Source organism: Protomyctophum bolini (assembly GCF_963924005.1).
Source record: "Protomyctophum bolini genome assembly, chromosome: 12".
Lineage (NCBI taxonomy): Eukaryota > Metazoa > Chordata > Actinopteri > Myctophiformes > Myctophidae > Protomyctophum > Protomyctophum bolini.
In genome coordinates, this window is record NC_137873.1 from 38,878,776 (window position 1) to 38,900,575 (window position 21,800).

The 21,800-nt window shown below is 41.5% G+C and overlaps 2 protein-coding genes and 1 long non-coding RNA gene across 3 annotated transcripts; 2 read left to right on the forward strand and 1 right to left on the reverse strand.

Moving 5' to 3' along the window:
• Window positions 1-1,301: 1,301 nt before the first annotated feature.
• On the forward strand, window positions 1,302-14,164 carry cnn2 (calponin 2). Its single transcript, XM_080778224.1, has 7 exons — window positions 1,302-1,531; window positions 4,986-5,107; window positions 5,979-6,045; window positions 7,812-7,949; window positions 9,349-9,465; window positions 10,506-10,652; window positions 12,753-14,164. Exons 1-7 carry the CDS (start codon window positions 1,475-1,477, stop codon window positions 13,059-13,061), a joined length of 957 nt encoding a protein of 318 aa, XP_080634350.1. The 5' UTR covers window positions 1,302-1,474; the 3' UTR covers window positions 13,062-14,164.
• LOC308325660 lies at window positions 13,888-15,089 on the reverse strand. Its single transcript, XR_013965055.1, has 2 exons — window positions 14,732-15,089; window positions 13,888-14,620 (listed from the first exon to the last, which is right to left on the reverse strand). It is a non-coding gene; the product is annotated as an uncharacterized lncRNA (long non-coding RNA).
• A 2,174-nt stretch (window positions 15,090-17,263) lies between these two features.
• On the forward strand, window positions 17,264-21,744 carry rps15 (ribosomal protein S15). Its single transcript, XM_080778485.1, has 4 exons — window positions 17,264-17,332; window positions 17,891-17,976; window positions 18,864-19,098; window positions 21,572-21,744. The coding sequence occupies exons 1-4, from the start codon at window positions 17,330-17,332 to the stop codon at window positions 21,683-21,685; spliced, it is 438 nt and encodes a 145-aa protein (XP_080634611.1). The 5' UTR covers window positions 17,264-17,329; the 3' UTR covers window positions 21,686-21,744.
• Window positions 21,745-21,800: the final 56 nt, after the last annotated feature.

Below are 21,800 nucleotides of genomic sequence, written 5' to 3' on the forward strand. Positions count from 1 at the left end.
AAAAGGTGGGTCATATATGGGCCCCAGGCCGAGAAGTATAGTTGAATCTGTTACATTTGTTTTGGGAGGTCTGAAGCGCTTAGTCTTTATAGGGCCACTTGCTGCCCACTAAAAAAAGACGTGTGTATACAATCTACTACAGCTTGTGTTCTCTGACTCTGAAGTAGGCCTATATCTGCAGTTTCAGACTATAGCTCAGTTATATTCCCCTGAAATAAAGGTTTCAATCAAAATATATTTCCTTCTACTGTTATTCAGGCATTCAGGCATGCAGGAACAGGAAAAACAATTACATAATTCTATTGCAGTGACCACCAACGCTATATGGTTTTAGGAAAGTTATTTAAATATACTGGCTGGCAAATAAAAAAATAGTGATACCGTTGCAGTTCCTCCAGCCGTTTCCCATTTATCAGATAAAGGCCCTTTCTCTCAGTCAGAAGTAGCTATAAATGCAAGCAGCAGATCCATTAAGCTTTCAACCATGATGGTCTCATAATCTAATTCAGTGCACTAGACATTCTCATCATTCCAAAGCAGCAGTAGGCTACAAAAACCTTGGAATGAGTAGCCTTGTGTGTGTGTGTGTGTGTGTGTGTGTGCGTGTGTGCCTGTGTCTTATTGTCTTTACAGTCTATGGTGTGTGTGTGTGTGTGTGTGTGTGTGTGTGTGTGTGTGTGTGTGAGAGAGAGAGAGAGAGAGAGAGAGAGAGAGAGAGAGTGTGTGTGTGTGTGTGTGTGTGCGTGTGTCTTATTGTCTTTACTGTGTGTGTGTGATCTGTGTGCATGTTTGTTTTGATTGTATTGCTGTATTGTTGTATTGTTCTTTCTGCTTTGGCAATGTAAACGTATGTTTTCTCATGCCAATAAAGCCCTTTGAATTGAATTGAATTGCATGTCTGTGTGTGCGTGCGCGCGCGTGCGCGTCCATTCTGAAACCCAAAGCTGAAAGCTCTGTCTACAGGTCTATCTATCATTACGTCATCTCAGTTGCTCATTGCTATCCGGTAGCTTCTAGAACTTTTTAGTAGTTCTAGCATGTTTTTTTTTTCTCCCTCTCCCGACAGTCAGTCAGTGACTCAAGGCAGGCCGACTGGGGGCCGCTGCGTGTCTGGCATGCAAGGGTGGGACCATGGAACTGGGGCACTCCCCCGTCCCCCATTCAGGAATTTGGGAGTTTCATTCCATATAAGGAGTTTTTGATATCAATCAACGACCTCGGGGAGAAAAAAAAGGGGGAAAAAAGGCGGAGCTTGGAATCGATTAACTGGTGCGTTGCAATGAAAGCAGCGTGGGAGTGTTCTAATTGGTTGGCCCGTAGGAGAGAGAGGAAGTATTTAGTCCACTTTCATTGGAAGAGAAACCAAAACGACGCAGTTTTCTGTTCATTACGTGGGTTCCATTATAATAGTAGACGTATACGTCGTAAAGAAGTAATCCCGAAGTCCACAAGTTTATCTATTCCTTCCATCACAATGTCTGGTTTTAACAGAGGTCCTGCCTATGGGTTTTCTGCGGAAGTCAAAAACAAGGTAGGTGGAAATATAATTATAGCCTACTCTTGTTGTGCAGCTGCAATAATTATCATGCCATACAAATTCTTGCACAAAGGTATGCTGCGATTTCTTTCCACTGCTTTTCGAATCACAGGTATACAAAATAAGAGTGTTGACTGCAGTTACATGCAATGTTTTCTAGTTTTTTATTATTATTTGAGATTAAGTTTGCCATATGGTACATTGAACTACTTGGAAGTTTTGTCTTGAAAGAAATGCATTTTTTTTAAAGTGCTGCCAGCCCAGGACACGCACTTTTAAAAAAAGTTGTCTACAGGGCGTTGTCCTTTCGACAAAGAACGTGTCACTGTGGCAAGAAAATGTTCTCCCTTTTTAGTTGCTCTGTTTTCCCCGAGCGAGCAGCCCGTGTGCCCGGCGGTGTGTGATCCGCATTAGGACATAATGTAATTCACCTATTACTAGACTAGTCCCCGCCGGGTGGGTGGATCATGTCATACTCCATCACATCCTTTGTCCAATGTCCAGTTCTCGAATCTTCTCGTTATGGCCTTAATTGTTACAATCCAGCCCATCGCTCTCTTCTGTCTGTGACTGAAAGCGGCCTTTAATAGTCTGCCTAAGTCATGATGTATGTTTAGAAACTTTAGATATGTAGTGTAGGAAGCTGGCAAATTCTGTTTTCAGTGAGTCGTCTCAAAGAACAAATCCACTCTCCCATGCAACGTGGGTCACTGGGTCTCCAGAATGGCCCAATTTGGGATTGTAAAAAAAAAATACCTTGTTTATTTGGATCTGCCCGCAGATATAGGGGGCGCACCAGCCGTATCCACTTAAAATTCCACTGTTGATGCTGGAGATATGGTGCTTTTTGAGCGATAGACTATGTGCGTGTTCGCCTGACACTCATAGTCTAACATTTTCATTTCGTTTCACTTCATTATTCATTTGCCAGAAAACTAAGGAAGTGAGAAGCTCTGACTTTATTTTCTCAATGTTTTTAACCTGTGTGAGTGTGTGTGTGTGTGTGTGTGTGTGTGTGTGTGTGTGTGTGTGTGTATTCCTACCCACCATCATCCAATTTCCAATAGGTAGATAATATATATCAAAGCCATATAGTCTTGTCAGTCACAAATCGCCCTGTCCCAAGTATGTATATGTGATAGATAATCAATCAGATTCAACATCAGGTGCAAACAGAGCAGGAAGTACAGTAGTTGTTGGCAATCTGCAGAGGCCTCATTACAGTGTCATATTATAGGCTGTCTACAATAAGCTTTGTACTGTCTACAGAATGTACTGCAGAGCCTATGCATCAGTCTGAGTCTGACACACATACATACCAAGGTGCCTTTAGCCCACCATCAGCTGATTTATAGTTTCATTTGCATTCCTCTGCTATGCCCTTGTATGGCAGAGAGAGAGAGGGGGGGGGGGGGGTCCTGTCCAGTCCACAGAACAAAGTGTGCTGAATGGTATAAAGAATGGATGTTGATTCACTCAGTCTTTAGCATTGTGTCCTCCTTGAGGAGCGGGTTTTTATGGAGACGTTGAGCTGACTGGTATTTCCTGCCACTAGTGGTGACGTAGCCGCCTCCTCTGTGAAATGTGAGGCATTCAAGGATTTAGCACTTTTCCTTCCTCTCGGCTGGCTCGAGGATGCGGCAAATAGCTGACAGCATTCTACGTCCTCTCAGTGGCTCCCAAACTTTTTAGCTCGAGCAAGAGCCACTAAGACAACTTTGATGCCGTCCCAAACCCAAGCTAATATGAGAATAGCCAATCTGCACGCTCACAACGCGCTGCGATGTGACACGTTGTGAGCTTGTACTAGCTTTGGCTATTTTCACTACTCTTATTCATTTGTTTAATTTTTTTTCATGGGATTTCTTAGATTTTTGTTTTGAAATGTATTAAGTTCCTTTTTACTCACCACACGTCCATGACCTACAAATGAGTCTCGTCCCGTAGGCCGTAGTTTCGGAAATATAATGAATTCTAGGGACGTTTTTGAGTATTTCCACAGTATTTTTTTTACATTCACTGGATGGATACAGTGCCCTTACAACTATTCAGCTCTTTCATTCAAGCACCACAAGGCAAATTCCTTGAGGACAAATTCCTTGAGTTCAGCCTGTCTCTCTAAATTATACACCTCTAAAGCGCCTTATGGGCAATTAAACTATAGACTAGGGTCAGTCAGTGTTATTTTAACATGTGCATAACTGTACGAAGCAAAATGTAATTAGAGGACAGACAGACATTCCTTAGAAGTACAATCCACTGTCATTTGCCTACAAGGGACATCTAGCAGGCCTATACTGTAGGTACTGTACATTGCATGGTTCCCTGTGGTTTGGTTAGTGGTAGTGGCATGTTGCCTCTTGGTTTGTGTTCACTCGACTTTTCTTTTTTGCCTGCAATAATTTCACGCATCAAAGGAGCGCAGTACCTCCTCAGCAGGCCAGCTGCTTAAAGTTTTATAGAGTGATTTGTATTTTATTTATTTGTTTGTTTATATGTTTATTTTTTTACACATGGGTTGAGCCAGCGATGCTTGCCTGCTGCAAACAGGCCTGGTAGTATCCATCATTGCGTCATGCACACAGTTTACTTGTTGAGCCAACGTAATGTGCCCTTTTTCACACATGTGTAATTGATTGTAAAGTTTCTAAATCAGAGCATTGCTCCTGAAGGTAATAATAACAAGCCTCACAGGAGGGTCAGTGTGTGTGTGAAATCGCATAAAACTGAAGTAACCCGCCCCTTTTCCTGTGCTTCGGGAGAGAATGAAGTAGTTTACTCAACAGGATGTGTGTGTGTGCGTGTGCATGACATGTGCGTGCTTTAGGTCAACGTCAATGTCACCCCGTGAACTGAAGGTAGAAAGAAATGAAAGGAAAATAACACTGGAGACATAATACAGTACTGTATATCCCATTTGGAAGTGTGAAATGTAGGAGTGACCATGAAACCAGTCACAATAAATATCTGACTGCTATAATATTGACATTGACGCTACATAATATAGGTCTGTGGGATAGCATAAACATAGTTAAATTGTCATGGGCACAATGCATTTCTTTATGTGAGACATTTGGTTTGTCTAGTCATCTCTAGTGTTGATTGTGTAATTCTCTTACCAAGGCCCAACGTTTCATACATACAATAGTTTGGGTTGCATTTCCATTTTTTATATAAATATATACATATAACTCTTGTTATGTGTATGTATGCAGCCCTTACAGTTGTCTTGTGTGTATGTTTATTGTTTACCCAAACAAGTCATGTCCCTGATACGTTCAAACATGAATATCTGGTTATGTACGATGCCGTTCTCAACTTCTCATCCTCATACGTCATCATCATCATGAGATTCATGATAAAAAGGCGCTGCTCACTTCACACGAGTACGATTGTGTCTGATTGTGAAACACAGTTTGACCAATGACCTCTCTCTCTGTCCAATCAGATTGCTCAGAAGTATGACGTCCAGAAGGAGGATGAGCTGAGGGTGTGGATCGAAGATGTGACTGGATGTTCCATCGGACCCGACTTCCAGAAAGGCCTGAAGAATGGCGTCATACTGTGCGAGTAAGCAATTGTCTTAGGGCTTCTTCATGTGTCACACTCCCCACGCAGTGTAATGTCTATATCTATTATCCACCATGTCTTCATCTCAGTCTGAAGAGTCACGGTATAGAGGGTATGCGCGTGACATCATCATCATACCTGTAAGTTATGCGGGAACGCCTGCTGAGTGGCAGAAACCTACTTTCTGGCCTTGACAGCCCATACATCCAAACAGAAAAGTCGTATTTGATTGCATTGAATGACTTTTTTTTTTTTTTAATATATTTCTTATCCCACGATTTTGTAACCCATTTTTCACCCCTGTGTCAATCATCTAATGTGATCCTGGGCTCTACACACCCTCCACCAACCTAGTCCCCATATATGTCGGACAAGGGGAGAGCAACGGACTTGAACTCATGCTTCCTTCATACCTGAGTGTCCAAGTTGCTCCTTTACACCTGACAGGGGGGAGTTTCCCTGGTTGGACGTAGTGTGGAAGGAACACATTATTCCAACCAGTTCCTTTCCCCTCCATCAGGCGCCCCGGCTGGCCAGGGGGAGGCAGTTTAGTGACCAGGATTACTGCATGTTTTTTGTGAGGGTACCTACCCTAGGGGACACGGGGAGAACATGTGAGGGTACCTACCCTAGGGGACTGGGGATTGAATGTCTTTAAACAACATTAAATTAACTTTGTCACTCACTTTGCCACTCGATCTGCCATTCACTTTATGCATGCGCATACCCTCTATAACTGAAGTAGGCTGCAAATCTGCTCCCATTTCTCCACCTGAATTGCTTCCACTAAATGATAAATATTCTTCTTTCCTTTCTTTATTTTTTTCTCTCTCTCTCTCTCTCTCTCTCTCTCTCTCTCTCTCTCTCTCAGCCTGATCAACAAACTTCAGCCAGGCTCTGTGAAAAAGGTCAACAGTTCATCCATGAACTGGCATCAAGTAAGTTTGTTCAAAGCACGAGTGATTGTTGCTCTCATTCACTTGCATTCATAATTACAATTTTGTTTCCTTTAGCAGACAATTCACATCTACAGACACTTAATATTGCATTTAGTTAAACACCGACATATGCACGGTTACGGTTACCCAACAGATCTGTTCTCACTAACGTGCCTTCCAGATGAGATGTCATACCTAGTCATGCTAGGTCATGATCACGCTAGCCTCATTTTGTTTGTTGAGCTGATGTTTTTAACCGATTTGTATCCAAAAGTGCAAAATCATTTCTAATCCATTTTAAAGTTTCTTGTTGAGAACTGTCACGGGGCAGCCCGTGCCCTATACACACACACACACACACACACAGTACACACACACACACACACACACACACACACACACACACTGATTAAGGACATTGCACGCACGCAACACACCACACAGACTGTGGGTAGTGGGGCAGACAGGTCCATATAATCATATCATATAATGTCAATACTGTTGATGTATGCATTTACAGGATGTACAAATGAAATGATACACAAAGGGAAAACATTCCGTTTATTAACCTGTGTTTATTGCAACCTCAGTGTTTGTATGGCCTTTCCAGTGCTGGCACTTTAAGAAGGGGGGGAGGTGCCAAGTACTGGTGAGGAGTAGGGGTGTTCCACAATGTCAAGTGTAAAGTATGTCTATTATCGGGGGAAATGAATGAAACCCCATATGATGTATCTAAAATGGAACATCTAGGTGTGGGGTTACCTATTCAGGTTCAGCTGATAGCTGTGAGCTTGTAGATCAACTGTTTATATTTAATTGCTTCTCTGTGGGTGGTAGGATCCTCTCCTATAAAGGGGAGACTGCAGGCAGAGCTAGTCAGTTGTGCTGGGGCAGGCATCATGCTGACAGCCCCGTGAGAGAGCTTCTAGGGCCCATGTCATGGGCATAGCCTAGTGTAGTTTGTTATTTTCCTTTTTCCTACGTTGTACATTAAGTATTTTTGAGTTATTTGTTTTGTATTTTGGCCAGTATTATTTTTGCTGTTTGATTTTTCCGTTATCTAATATATATACTGGAGCTGGAGGTTTGGAGCAATAAAAGCCACCAAAAAGCATCGCTGACTGTTTTTGGAGCCTTGGCCCTCGGGCAACTTCACAAGAACATTTAACTTTAAGCAAACAAATTAGCCATAATAAGATACAAATTTGAAATGTATTATATTAAACTTCTATGTATGAAAAGAACAATTAATTTTAATTATACAAAACGAGTAAACATAAAATGCACATAAACTGAACTTTATTTTATTCAACCTTAATTTTTATATAAAAAAAAACATCCAAAATAGCTGATCTGCTGGCGTCGTTGCAAAGTTTATCTGCTATTTTTGAATACTTTCACTTCACTTTCACTTCACTCCCAAAATACGGACACTAGTTTGAAAGTGGTTTACAAATCAAAACAGAAACGCAAAAGTCAAATAACACACACAAGCACACGCACATAAACACACAGACAGACAGACAGACAGACAGACACACACACACACACACACACACACACACACACACACACATAACACACTTAGAATTGCATTTTCTGTCACATATGTCCAGGAAACACACAGCGTAGAGAGCTTTAGGTCCGGAAATGAAGACGGTGTCCAAACAAGAAGCTGAATCTCGTCGGTCCTTAAATGGGAGTCCCGTTAAATCCTCCACACATGCTATTGTTGACCCCGAGGTCTTTGTGTGTTTTGTTTTCAGCTGGAAAACCTGACCAACTTCATCAAAGGCATCACGGGCTACGGCCTGAGGGCCAACGATATCTTCGAGGCCAACGACATCTTTGAGAGCGGGAACATGACACAGGTCCAGACCACGCTGCTCGCGCTCGCCGGCATGGTGAGACACGCTTCAGATGCAAAGCAGCTACAGATTCTGACCTGAGATCAGATTCTAAAAATGTCGACTTCTATACATCCTGACAGTTTTCCATTCTGACCTGAGATCAGATTCTAAAAATGTCTTCTTCTATGTCAGTCGCTCTTCGATTTTTCAAAAATAGCAGACCTACAAGCTCGTAGCGCGCCACTCGGTGGCGCGCTATGAGCTTGTAGATCTGCTTATTTTCAATAGCTAAAGCATGACGTAATGCTAACACCAAAAGGGGTTCCCGCCCAGAATGGGTTAACCCATTTTGTACGGGAACCCCTTTTGGTGTTTTAAGCATTATGTTATACTTTAGCTAAGCTCATGGTGCGGCAACAGAGTGCCACGCTACGAGCGTCTTCAACTCATATCTGTGAGGCCCTGGAACAACATATTTTCAGATGGGGGTCGGCGGCCAAATAAACGTATTCTTGTTTGAGAACCACTGACATAGAAACATGGGTTTTTCAAGAAAACTGTCAGGATTTAGAAGACATTTGTAGAATCGTCCTCAGGTCTAAATGGGTTAACCACTGAAGCCTGATATACTTTGTCGTATGACGAATGTTGAAAACAGCTCATCTAAAGCTCATAGTGCGTCAAACTTTGACTACATGTTCTGAGCTTGCTGCATTAGCTGTGACCTCGCCCTCTGCTATATAGCACCGGGACTCTGTCACATAAAGCAAATGTACAGTATGTACATGTATTTCTTATCATCGTACCAAACAAATCTTGTCCCGGTATCTTACAGATGTATGTAGTTCCAACTATCTGTGAAGATTAAGTAATGGAGACGAAACAACCTTTTATAACCCATTTTGACCTGAGATCAAAATCTAAAAATGTCTTCTACATTCCTGACAGTTTTCTGAAAAAGCTATGTTTCTATGTCAGTCGTTCTTCGGTTTTTCAAAAATAGCAGACCTACAAGCTCGTATGAGTTTGTAGATCTGCTATTTCTCAATAGCTAAATTATAACATAATGTTTAAAACACCAAAAAAAGGGGTTCCCGCCCCAAAATGGGATAAAGGAGTTGTGTATGTTTTGTATGATGCATGTTGACTTGTCTTGCATCTGAACACACTCGGTCAACGAGTTGCATTTAGATATTTTTTTAATTCATTTGTCATCATACTTTGTTCCGTTTTTGGTTGAACTCGTTGTAACTGGATGTCGTACGTATCGAACACGAATTCTTTATAGAAAATGTGTTTACTATATTTCTTACTAACAATAGGGTATATTGAAATATTTAACTGCACACTTCAGTATATTAAGTTGATTAAAGCCTATACAGAAAAAGCATAACCTAATTAGGTTATTGGATAGCGGCAGTACAACTTTACACACTATATTTGTCACCCTCAGGCTAAGACTAAAGGCTGCCACCCACGTGTAGATATTGGTGTGAAGTACGCTGACAAGCAGGAGAGGTTATTTGACGAGGAGAAGATGAAGGCTGGGCAGTGTGTCATCGGACTGCAGGTACCAACACTAACATTTCACAAGTCATTCTTTGTCACACATATATTGAATGATTAGATAATAGCTCGATTTGACTCCTTATTCTAGTTTTCTAGGTGCTATGTTAAGTTTGCGGCAGTTTCATTGCTCACCAGCCTAATTAAAAAGGTGCGCTGGTTCTCGCGAAACTCTCTCCCACACCACAATACCACACTCTTATATAGAAAACACCAGGGCATTGTTCTCACTAATTCCCTAAACCTGTCTGGTTTGTGGTTGCCATCACATGAAGCAAGTCATGTCAAACAGAGATGTGAGGGCTGCTGTACAAAAGAGTGAGAACAATGCTACTGTTTGTCTTACAAGCTTAATGTAATTTGCTGTAGCTGTGGGTGTAACAGCAGATTGAAGGATACAACTGTTCAGGGGGACTATTGTTTATCTATTGCTACCTATACATTTTAAGAATGTTAGACAGATACTGGAGTTTCTTTGAGGCATTGCAAGCTGCATTGTTGTCTTTGCACTCTACGTCACTAATTACCTTGTTGATGGCCAACTATTAGCCGGGGCACCATTCCATTTGGGGTTCATGAACCGGTCGGGAGCGGATGATATCGCTACGTCATGTTGTAGTATTGTTTTGTAGTCTGCAATATTCCGGAACGTCCTTTTCCCTCAAACCGATTTTCTCAATAAAAGCTACAGGCTACGAGAGCTTTTATTGTTATTCTTCCGGTTTGAGGGAAAAGGAAGTTCCGTTTGATTGTTCCTGCCTGATGACTACAAAACAATACTACAACATGACGTAACGATATCATCCTGATGACTAAGAAACAATACTACAACATGACGTAACGATATCATCCGCTCCAGACCGGTTCACACGGCACTTTTGGAACAGAGACCAGGCTTTCCTCCGAGGTGGAAAGCCTGGTGAGGCGAGGTTAGCCAACTATAGGTCACTTCACGCTTACTCCACTTGCTGCACTCCACTGCTAATTGCCCAAATTGTTGTAATTCTATAACTGATTCACGTGTCTTCTCACTTGTATCATTAGATGGGGACCAACAAATGTGCCAGCCAGGCCGGTATGAACGCATATGGCACCAGGAGGCACTTGTATGACCCGAAAGCTCACATCCTGCCCCCCATGGACAACTCTACCATTAGCCTACAAATGGGCACCAACAAGGGGGCCAGCCAGGTACTGGAATGCACTAGTTGTTTGTCAATGGTCAATGGTTTGCTGGTCAATGGTTTACTAGTACTAGATTGGCTTGTTAGCATTCTTCGCTGACAGCAATAGGTTTTTTATGTTCTATTAGGAATACTAACAATGCTAACAAAAACAGGCAAAATAAAGTTACCCCATTCAGGGCGGGAACCCCTTTTGCTGTTTTAAGCATTATGTTACACTTGACCTATTCACATCTATAGAGCTCTACGAGCTCATAGTACGGCACCGAGTGCCACGCTATGAACTTGTAGATCTGCTATTTTTGAAAAATCTTGAAAATGTGGTGCACATCTTTGAATATTATTTCACAGTGAACGTTTGTAACTCAAATCTTTGCTTCTGAGGGGGTCCCTGGAACAACATATTTTCAGATGGCTGTCCACGGCCAATTCATATAATTTGTAAATGACCCAAGGCACTGTGTGTCATACTTTTATTTTGAAAGGGTTTTTTGGTTTGAGTTCAGTGTGTGGCCTAGAGCCTCATGGTAATTTTCCACTGGGGGTTGCATTGATTAGGTATTGCACTCACCTGGCTGCTCAGGATCAGATCAAGAAAATGTTTGAGGAAGCAGCAGCAACAGTTACATATCTTAGCACCCAGCTAGAACGGGAACAAGTTCTTACTGTAGCTAACCCAAGCCAGAGAATGGTGAAGCGTACTGATGTTTCCAATAGGTTTTATTTTTCATTGTTGAAACACCTTTTTTGGACAGACACCGTAAGAACTATAGGAAAATAAACAAGAAAAAATGAGCTCTTACAACATACAAACATAAACATTGTGATTATTTATAATTTATGTTTGTATGTCGTAAGAGCTAATTTTTTCTTGTTTATTTTCCTATAGTTCTTTGGGGTCTTTGACATGAAATAGTTTGAGCACCACTCGCATAGAAACATTGTTTTTTCAGAAAACTGTGTGATTTAGAAGCCTTTAAAAAATATATATATATATATATCGGCCTCAGGTCTAAATGGTTTAAAGAATGTTTGACTGAAGGTTTGCTCGCCTTGCTTTTACTTTACTTTCATATTAAAGGTTCCTATTACTGTAGATACAATTCAGCCTCAGTTGTGATTTGGAGCCTCCGTTCCGTTCCGCTCCACATCACAACACCTCTGATGATCCAACATTGCTTCAGAAAAAGCTGGGCCAATGTTGTTCACCCTGGTCTTGCAAGGCACGTTTATTTGTTGCACATTTCAACAAGGCCATTCAAAATGCTTTCCACAAAACCTTATATTCTACGAATGCCTTCTAAATCAGTAGTTCTCAAAGCTTTTCATGTCAAGGACCCCCCAAAGTGATACATCTTTGACTGCATACCCAAATCTGAAAATGTATTGTGCCAGGGACCCCCTGTGCCAGGGACCCCCTGTCCAGGGACCCCCTGGCACAAAAACCTGAAAACCCTATGCTGCTATACAGCTAACATTTTAAATGCGACAGGTGATTTCCTGGTTTGAACGCGTTAAGACAAAGCGCAACAATAATGCTGTATAAAAGGACATTTGGATGCACTTATTAAAGAGAAAGTCTGTCCTCATTTTGGCTAAATACTTTCCTATATGTTGCTGCTTTTATTAGCCGTTTTATGTTTTTCTTATGATGATGATGACTGTTGTACTTCCATGGCAACTCAATGTCCCTTCTGGGATCCATAAAGGTCTCTATCCTATTCTATCCTATCCTGGGACCTGAATTATAAATAGGGTCATAGTGAACCTTGGTTTATTCAGGACAGCACAGACAACCATGGCCATTGGCCAAGCATGGTTTATTCTTGAGCCATGTTATGATGAATCAGTTTCGTATTTAGTCTCCCAACAGCCTGTTGGGTTCCCGTTCCCCCCCCCCCCCCAACAAAGCAAAGTTGACATCCAATCTCTTTGGCCTAGAACCCAGCTAGATTTAGTTCCAGTGCTGTGTTGTGTACTGTGTTGTGTGTACTAGTGCTGTGTGTACTAGGACATGTCTATGGTTATCATAATGACTTGACAGATAGATACTACTACTACCGGTACTTAAAAAAAAATCTCTCTCTCTTTTCCTTTTTTCCGCCAGGCTGGAATGACATGCCCAGGGACGAGGCGCGCCATCTACGACCAGAAGCTGGGCACGGACAAGTGTGACAACACCACCATGTCGCTGCAGATGGGCTCCAACCAGGGAGCCAGTCAGAGTGGCCAGAACTTCGGCCTGGGCCGCCAGATCTACGACGCCAAGTACTGTCCCAAGAACGCCGAGAGCAGCGCGGAACCAGAAGAACTGCAGAACGGAGACGGTGGAGCCGTCCCGGAGCTCCAAGACGAGGGTTACCAAGGTTTCCATGAAGATCAGCCCGTTTGTCAAGAGGAAGGGACAGATTATTAGAACAACTGGATGAGGAAAGGTGTTGTATGAAAAAAGAAAAAGGTGTGATAGAGCGTCGGGCAAACGGAAGAAGGCTTTTTTAAAATCATTTTTGTATTGTTGTTACTCATAGGATTTTGTACCTTTTTTCCCCGGGTAATATCCAAATACTTTTGTATCAAATGTCCCTCTTACCAAACATCCGTGCAAGGAAGATGTTACAGATATCACAATGAATTGTATTTCAGTGATTTTTATTTTTTATTTTATATTTGTTCTGAAACGGCTATTGTGTTTATAGTGTAACCACTAAAGCCGGCATCTGGCTCAGCAGTGAGCAGCTTTTTTTGTACCCCAGGGAAGTTTATGAAGTGCCAAAGTCAGTCCCCATGTCCCAATTTACTCGTTACTCTGTTACATCAAGGAAAGTCCCTAGGTCATTTTTGTTTATTTGTTTCATGGACATGAAAATGAAACACTTTTCAGTGACATGATGATGACCAAAAAAAAAAGGTTCATGTTCTTGTAAAATGTAAACACTTTCTTGTATTTATATACTGTTTGTGAAAACTAGATGAAAGGTATGTGTGTATTATGTGAATAATAATGTGAATTTGTTACAGTACTGCCTATATATCCTTTCAGTATTTAAGTCAAGTGACATGACATAAAGGATAAGCACGATTGGTTATTTGCTGAGACAGACGAGGGAACAAAAATGGGTTTGTGGGAACAAGCCGCTGTCTCACCACCGTCTTCAATCTCTGCTCTCAACTCATTTCACTCTTGTTTCCCGTGTCATTTCTTTCATTCCTTTTTTCCTCTGTGTGTGTGGGGGGGGGGGGGGTCTTTGTTTTCATAGCCAGTCCAGCTGGAGCCAGGCTTGTTTTCTTTGGATTAGAGAATATTAAAACAAAATAGATGCTCAATTGAAGTTTTCAACATTCCGAGACAGAACACTTGATTCATTTGCCCGATTGTTGCGTTTTAAGAAGTCATACCTAATTGATATGAGGACCAAGCATGCTTTTATACGTTGATCATATAAAGAAATTATTTATACTTATTTGTGATTTAAATGTAGTCTCTTTGGTGCCTAGATGCCAAATAAATAACATATCGGACTGCTGTCTTACAGTCCTATTCCTTCAGGATCCATTTTGTTTTTTTAAATAGCCTAATGGCAACATTGTTCAAGTTGAATTATTATTTTTGGTGAATAAACTGTGATAATTGTGCTATTTCTTCATCAGATATGTGGTCATTTATTTGTAAAATAAAATAAAGAAAAGGAAAAAAACAAACAAGAAAAGGTATTTAATTAGCATTTGTAACAAGGCCTTCACCAGTACACCCTCTTGAAGTTGACGACATTGTTGGAGTCATTTGTACAAAATAATTATTATAATAAAATAAATGAAACGCCAAAGAAAAGTTAGCCAAGGCCTGCATCCTCTTGAAGCTGACTGCAGAAATGTAGACCAGCGTGATTGTGTCCTCAACAAACACATATAAGCCATTCATCATAAAATACCATTCGACACCTGATAAGATGACAGGTTTGGTGACTGAGTAAAGTGCTCTCAAACAAGTCAGGCAAGGTTTCATAACTTCTGAGTGTATTTGGTGGAATTGTGGGAAAATAAACTCTATTTTGTTGGGACTCGGGACACCCAGCCTAAAATTGGGACAATGCCAGTCAAACTGGGATGTCGATCTTGTCACCATACACATATATGTCAAGAATGTTATTTAGATAGCTGGTCGTTTAGACAGATGCTAGGTTTGATGTTTATCTGTTATCCTAGTTTCCTTGAAGCATGACAATGTTCTCTTTGCATTCTTATGTGCCTATTTACCCCGTTGTTTGTTGACTAGGGTCAGGGACAAAGGCCCCTGGGCCAATTAGCTCTCACTACTCCAGCTGTGATCAATAAAGCACCTGTAGACATTATATCATACAGTATTTACATTATATTTATTTGGGCATGCTGTACTTGAATGGGTAAAAGAGGCAAGGCTGCCTGTGAGTCGCAATTAAGTTTGAGCCCAAGCTATATGTGTTGAGGTGTCCAGTGTGAAGTTTTCACTGTCAGTGATGATTTTTGGTGCCACGTCATCTGCTGGTGTTGGTGCTCTCTCTCTCTCACTCTCTCACTCTCTCTCTAGGTCGTCCTGGCTCAGACGAGCCTTCCATCGTCACTTCCAGTCATCCCGGTTCTCCATACATCCGGCCAGCTCGTTGCGGTGCTTTGCGCTCCTGCATCGTTCTTGAGTACATCCACATATGTTAGTTATGGGACGTCCTCGTGTCCGGTCCGGTGCCCATGTGTTGGTTCCCACAGCACCAGTTTGCTGGCTGGCAGCTCCTGGTGTCCTGCAAAGTCTCATTCTCCTTGGTGCACTGTGTTTTATCAAGTCCAGAGTCAACACAGTATGTGTTGACTACTCTTTGGAATGCCCTGCCCCTCATGTTAAAGAATGCTGAGTCAGTATAGACTCCTTTAAGAGAGAAAGCTAAAGACACATTTATTCCGTATTTATTTTTCCCATGTAGTTCTTACCCAACTTATTTTTACATACCTATGTTTTTGTGATTCTCTCTAGTTTACTATTTTACATGCCTATGTTTTGAGTTTTTGCCTTGTTTATTGGTTTCGTTAAATTCTTTATTGTCTTTTTACTTTATTGTGCTATGTTTTCCTGTTTGGTTTTAACTTGTTTGAACTTGATTGCTTGTTCTGCGTTCTGTTCAGCACCTCGTGACGTTGTCTTGAAAGGTGCTTTACAAATAATATTGCGCCACAAACCCCCTAAAAACAAGGCTTTCCAACAAGACATCCCCCAAAACTGGTCAGGCTACTGCTTGGCCTTATACTCCTACAACTTACCCCTGCTCATTTTGGTTGGGATGGCTTAGGGTAGACGACAGAGTAGGCTACAGCAACTTGCAACGGGCCTGGTCTACAAGATACGCTACACCACAAAGCCATGTGTACACTGTCAAACTACTTCACCATGAGGGAGCTCCACTAATCACGTTCAAGCCACATTTGGCTCAAACAAGGTGTTAAATTCATTCTGCTCCTATGCCATGAAAATGTGGAACGCCCAACGAATAAAGTAAAGTAAAATAAACCAAGTAAAGGAATGTGAATCCCTGCTTTCCTTCAAAACTACGCTCAAAGAGCACTTACGGGTGCAGGCTGCAATTCAAAACTGGCCCCAGTAAAAAGTCACAGTCCCCAGCCCCCCCCCACCACCGAAAATCCAGACTATGTATGAGCCTTTAAGCATTAAGGCCTATCAGTCTGGATTTTCGGTGGTGAGGTGACCACCGCTCCGGTGGTGAGGTGACCACCGCTCCGGTGGTGAGCTGCAGACCACCGGAGCTGAAATAACGTTGAGCAAAGACGAAAAACTGTCTAATTAAGTCCAAATTTCATTCTGACTAAATCTGACCCCTCCATGAAAAGGCCTCGTTGTCCTGAATCCTTATCAATAATTTATATGGATCAATAGTGTGGACTTAGACTGTTTTTCGTCTGTGGCATCTTTTATGTTGTGATGAATTGAAAAGGTGGACCCTGTTGTAAACAAGTGTAATGCTTTATCAGTAACAGTCTTTGTATTGAGTTGTGCTTTCATGTGAAATGTACCCATTCTGAAAACTGTTAATAAATACTTCAATCAATAAATCAATAAATCAATAAATCAATAAATCAATCAATCAATCAATCAATCAATCAAAGTGTACTGTCTATACATACTGTGCTATTAAACCAGTCAACTCGCCTGACCTGTTCACAGAGAATATTTGTTGTAGCCTATTGTCAAGAGAAAGGTGTGAGAAACTAAAGTCTTTTTTTCTTTTCTTTTTTGTGGTCTTACCCAATACCCATGTAATATTCTAATATTTTGAGATATGGATTTTTGATTTTCATAATGAGCTGTAAAATAAATTAAAAAAAAAGGCTTGAAATCACTTTATCCGCAATGAATAGAGAATATATGAACATTTCACTTTTTGAATTAAATTACGGAAGCAAATATATTATGAACTTTTCCATGATATTCTACTCTACAACGATCTGTGAATCTATTTAGTATTTTCACATCTCTTTGAAGCACTATTCTATATGGTTCAATAGCACCACCTGCTGGTTGCAAACAAGACGCACAGGACCGGAAAGGCTCGTGATACTAAACCGGAAGATTGAAGTATCCACGCGATATTTAGGCCGGACGAGATTTCATGTAGCTCTCTTTCCCCCGGAATTTCAGGCAAGATGGTATGTTTCCAAGTCTTCGTAAATCCAATAATGAAATCCATCTTCATCTTAGCCATAAAAGATTATCACATGCTTCTTATGTATAACGTCCAGTTGCCCCACACCTCTGCAAACGATCGATTCGTGAATTATAGCGCAGAATGACAGATAAATCCCCATTTATTGTTTGTGTCTTAGCCGATGGCAGCCGAGGTCGCTAAGCTAACCGTGTCGTGTAGCCGTACTGAGTTCTTTAAAATGGCCAATATTATACATTTCCACCATAGCGGAGGGCCTCTACGTGGGTGAATACCTTATTGGTTGTCGTTGTAGAATTGTCATTTTTCCATTTGTAACGCAGCATCATGAATGCCGTGGTTAAAGATGATGCTGTGTTACTGTATTGAATATAGCTATGGACCGGAGCTAATACAGGACCACAATATAAACTTGGTATTGGCCCCCTACCCCTAGTCTGCTATCCTTTTCAACAATCATTGCAAAACGTAGGCTACCTCTGTACAATTTCCAAACTGTTAAAAAGTGATCAAATCAATGTTGGATGTGGTCTCCACACAGGCCGATACTGAGATCAAGAAGAAGCGTACCTTCAGGAAGTTCACCTACAGGGGTGTCGACCTGGACCAGCTTCTGGACATGTCCTAGTAAGTGAATCTGTGCCACTCCCCCAAGAAGATGCATATTATATTCTCTGAATGTGTACTTCTAGTGATGAGTGGATGAATTGCTCCATGTTGCCTCGGTGTGGACCGTGGCACACTGACTGTTTCAACTGCACTATGCCACCAAGATAGCCATGTACCTGTCTAAAAACTTCCTGAGGACGATTTTACAAATGTCTTCCTAAATCCTAAACCTTTCTGAAAATCCTGTTTCTGTTATTGGTGTCGAGGAACCCCGGAATGGCCATGGCCCATGCCCATGTTGTTCCAGGAAATATTTGAAAAAATTGCAGACCTGCACTCGGTGCCGTGCTATGAGCTTGTAGATTTGCTATTTTTCAACAGCTAAAAGTTTTAAAAGAATGCTTAAAAGTCAAAACACAAAGGGGTTCCCGTCCTGAATGGGTTAATGTCAACGATGTCCACAATCACAACACCGGAGGGAGTTCTCAACACACCACGTGCAACCCAGATTCGGCTCAAACGAGGGATTAAATTCATGTGGCTCCTATGCCACTAAAATGCGGAACGCCCTACTAACGGCCACTAAGAAATGTGAATCCCTAGACTCCTTCAAAACCGCTCTCAAAGAGCACCTGTCCTACGGACGGCTGTTAATTTTTTTTAACCTAAACTATGAGTCCCTGTTTTTCATACAAGTGTATATTTGTACATCTTTACATGTTGAATGAATTGAAAATGGCGGATGCTGATGTAAACAAGTCTTAGAGCTTTTCATGGCTTTGTCAGGCTTTTGTATTGACTTGTGCCTTTGTTTGAAATGTAGTTAATGTACCCATTCTACGTAACTGAATACAAATGTCCGTCAATCAATCCTATTTGCCCATCTTCTCCCCCCCCCCCCCCAGTGAGCAGCTGATGCAGCTCTACTGCGCCCGCCAGAGGAGGAGGCTGAACCGCGGCCTGCGCCGCAAGCAGCAGTCTCTCCTGAAGCGCCTGCGCAAGGCCAAGAAAGAGGCTCCCCCCATGGAGAAGCCCGAGGTTGTCAAGACCCACCTGAGGGACATGATCATCCTGCCTGAGATGGTCGGCTCCATGGTCGGCGTGTACAATGGCAAGACCTTCAACCAGGTTGAAATCAAGGTGAGACGCTTCGACAGGGAAGCCTTGGTGGTATTTGGCTAGACTTGAAGGGGGGGGGGGGGTTATGCATTTATGGTGGACAATATTTAATTTGGACCTGAGGACGATTCTACAAATGTCTTCTAAATCTTAACGGTATTCTGAAAAACCTATGTTTCTATATCAGTGGTGCTCAGCCCTTTTCACATCTAGGACCTCCGGAATTATCTGTATTTGGCCACGGACCCCCATCTGAAAATATGTAGTTCCAGGGACCCCACCTAGAAGCAAAGATTTTAGTTAAGAACAGTCACTCTGAATGGATTCAAAGATTTGTGCCACATTCTCAGGCTTTTCAAAAAATAGCAGATCTACGAGCTTGTAGATCTGCTATTTCTCAATAGCTACAGTATAACATAATGCTTAAAACACCAAGGGGTTCCTGCCCAAAATGAATTAATCAAACTGCAAAAAAATGATGGAGAAATCAAATGCACCATTTGGTTTCTTGTTAATCTGCATTAGAGTGTTTTGATCAATGTTTGCCTGTTAACTCTCCTATGGTACCACATCACCAAAGCATGGAATTGTGGACAAAATCTTAACGACAACATATTGCCAAGTCTTGCGACGAGGCTAAATCTCACGTGACTCAAATGCAGAATAAATAATGGGCCTCGACATGAAATGGGTTTGAAGAATACTGATTTAGATTTAGACCCTTTTCAGGACAAATATTATATTTGGTGTGTCAAATTGGTATGCTTAAACTTCAAATGGGAGTCTCTGTTCTCAGCCTTGTGCAGCTGTCTGTCATCCATCAAGAGTTTGTGCTCTCCTGACAATGACTTGTTTTGATTTATCGACATCTACTTTAAGATGTCTGAACATCTCGTGTGCAATGTAATTAACCCATTCTGAACGGGAACCCATTTCGGTGTTAGCATCATGTTATGCTTTAGCTATTTAAAAATAGCAGATCTACAAGCTCATAGCGCGCCACCGAGTGGCGCGCTACGAGCTTGTAGGTCTGCTATTTTTGAAAAATTCGAAGAACGACTGACATTTTTAGAATCTGATCTCAGGTCAGAATGGGTTAATCAGACCAGTGTGTGTCCCGTGGAAACCTCGTATGAATCTGATCTCAGGTCAGAATGGGTTAAAGGGCTACGTTGCAGATTGAAATAATATAATCATAATCATCTTAATGCTGTGAGCATTTCGCTGTACGGAGTCGGAGGCTCCCTGGAAGAGTTATTCCATTCTAATCCGGAGCCTCCGAGGGTGAGCTCAAGACTCAATGCATTGGCCAGACTTTCACATGGATGGTAACATTCGTGTTAAAAATTGACCCAAGTGGTCCTTTCAGTGATTGCACATGCATGCACAATACCATGCTCTTAGGCAGTGGTTCAATTTTTGTCTTTAATTGACATTGTTTGTCACCACTGTTAAGAGGCTTTTATTTGTAGTGCTGCTATTCCAAGTTATCAACCCTTTGTTGATTTACTATATATGTACACCCACCATACAGAGTTGGTTCTGTGGATTTGAATATACCTTTTCTTTTCTCCACAAAAGGAAACGTAACAATCGTAGGATGCTAAAAAGAGAACTGTCGCTTCAAGGAAGCATTACTGATGATTAACTGTACTGTAGTGTAGTCTGTCTCTGTAGCAATACAATATTGATGATGGATAGATCAGAGTTCTCCTGCTTTTAGAGCCTTATGACAGTGCCTACGGCTACATGTACCATAATGCGCACAGTTCTACAGTCATAGGTGCAGATAATAACCAACGCAGAAACACTGAACATCAAACCGGTTTGATGAATCGAATGCTTTGGTGCCTTTTACATTCATTCCGCAGCTGAGCGTCTGCCCATCACTGGGTGACTGTGTAGTAAACTAGCCCATTTAGGCCTGACGTCGAAATTAAAAAAACATATTTTTTCCCCCCTGAAAAACCTTGTTTCTATATGAGTGGTTCTCAATATTTCATGTAAAGGACCCCATAAAGTAAGTATATGTAATAGCTAGTGATGCACCGAATATTCGGCCGCAGAAAATATTCGGCAGAAAATGGCTAAAAATGCATTTTCGGCCTATTCGTTTTCGGCCCAAATAGGCAGAAAATATATCACCGAATAGTGTATGCAATTAATGCATTCAAAAAAGCTGAATAAATGTTTTATGGACCCATAATAGTGATTATTATTTAAGTTAAGTTATAAATCAGGTAGCTTTAAGGTACGGCCATGACAGCAATGGTAGGAAAAAAGATGTATAATATTAATCATATTCGGATATTCGGTATTCGGTTTCGGCCAAGAATTTCGGTGCATCCCTAGTAATAGCTAAAGTATAACAATGCTTGAAACACCACAAGGGGTTCCCACCTCAAAATGGGCTAGACTTGCGTCAGTGTTGAAACTTTGTTGTATCAAATTTCGTCCCTCTTGACATTGATGGTTTTGTCTCCTCTCTCTGCAGCCTGAGATGTGCGGTCACTACCTGGGGGAGTTCTCCATCACCTACAAGCCAGTCAAGCACGGTCGCCCCGGTATTGGAGCCACACATTCTTCCAGATTCATCCCTCTGAAGTAGAGGAAATGGCTATTATTTGTTGTATAAATAAATAAAAAAATATTGGTCCACCACCACAACACTGTCCTGCTTTGTGTTATTATACTTGACAAATGAAACGGTGTACACAAATGTG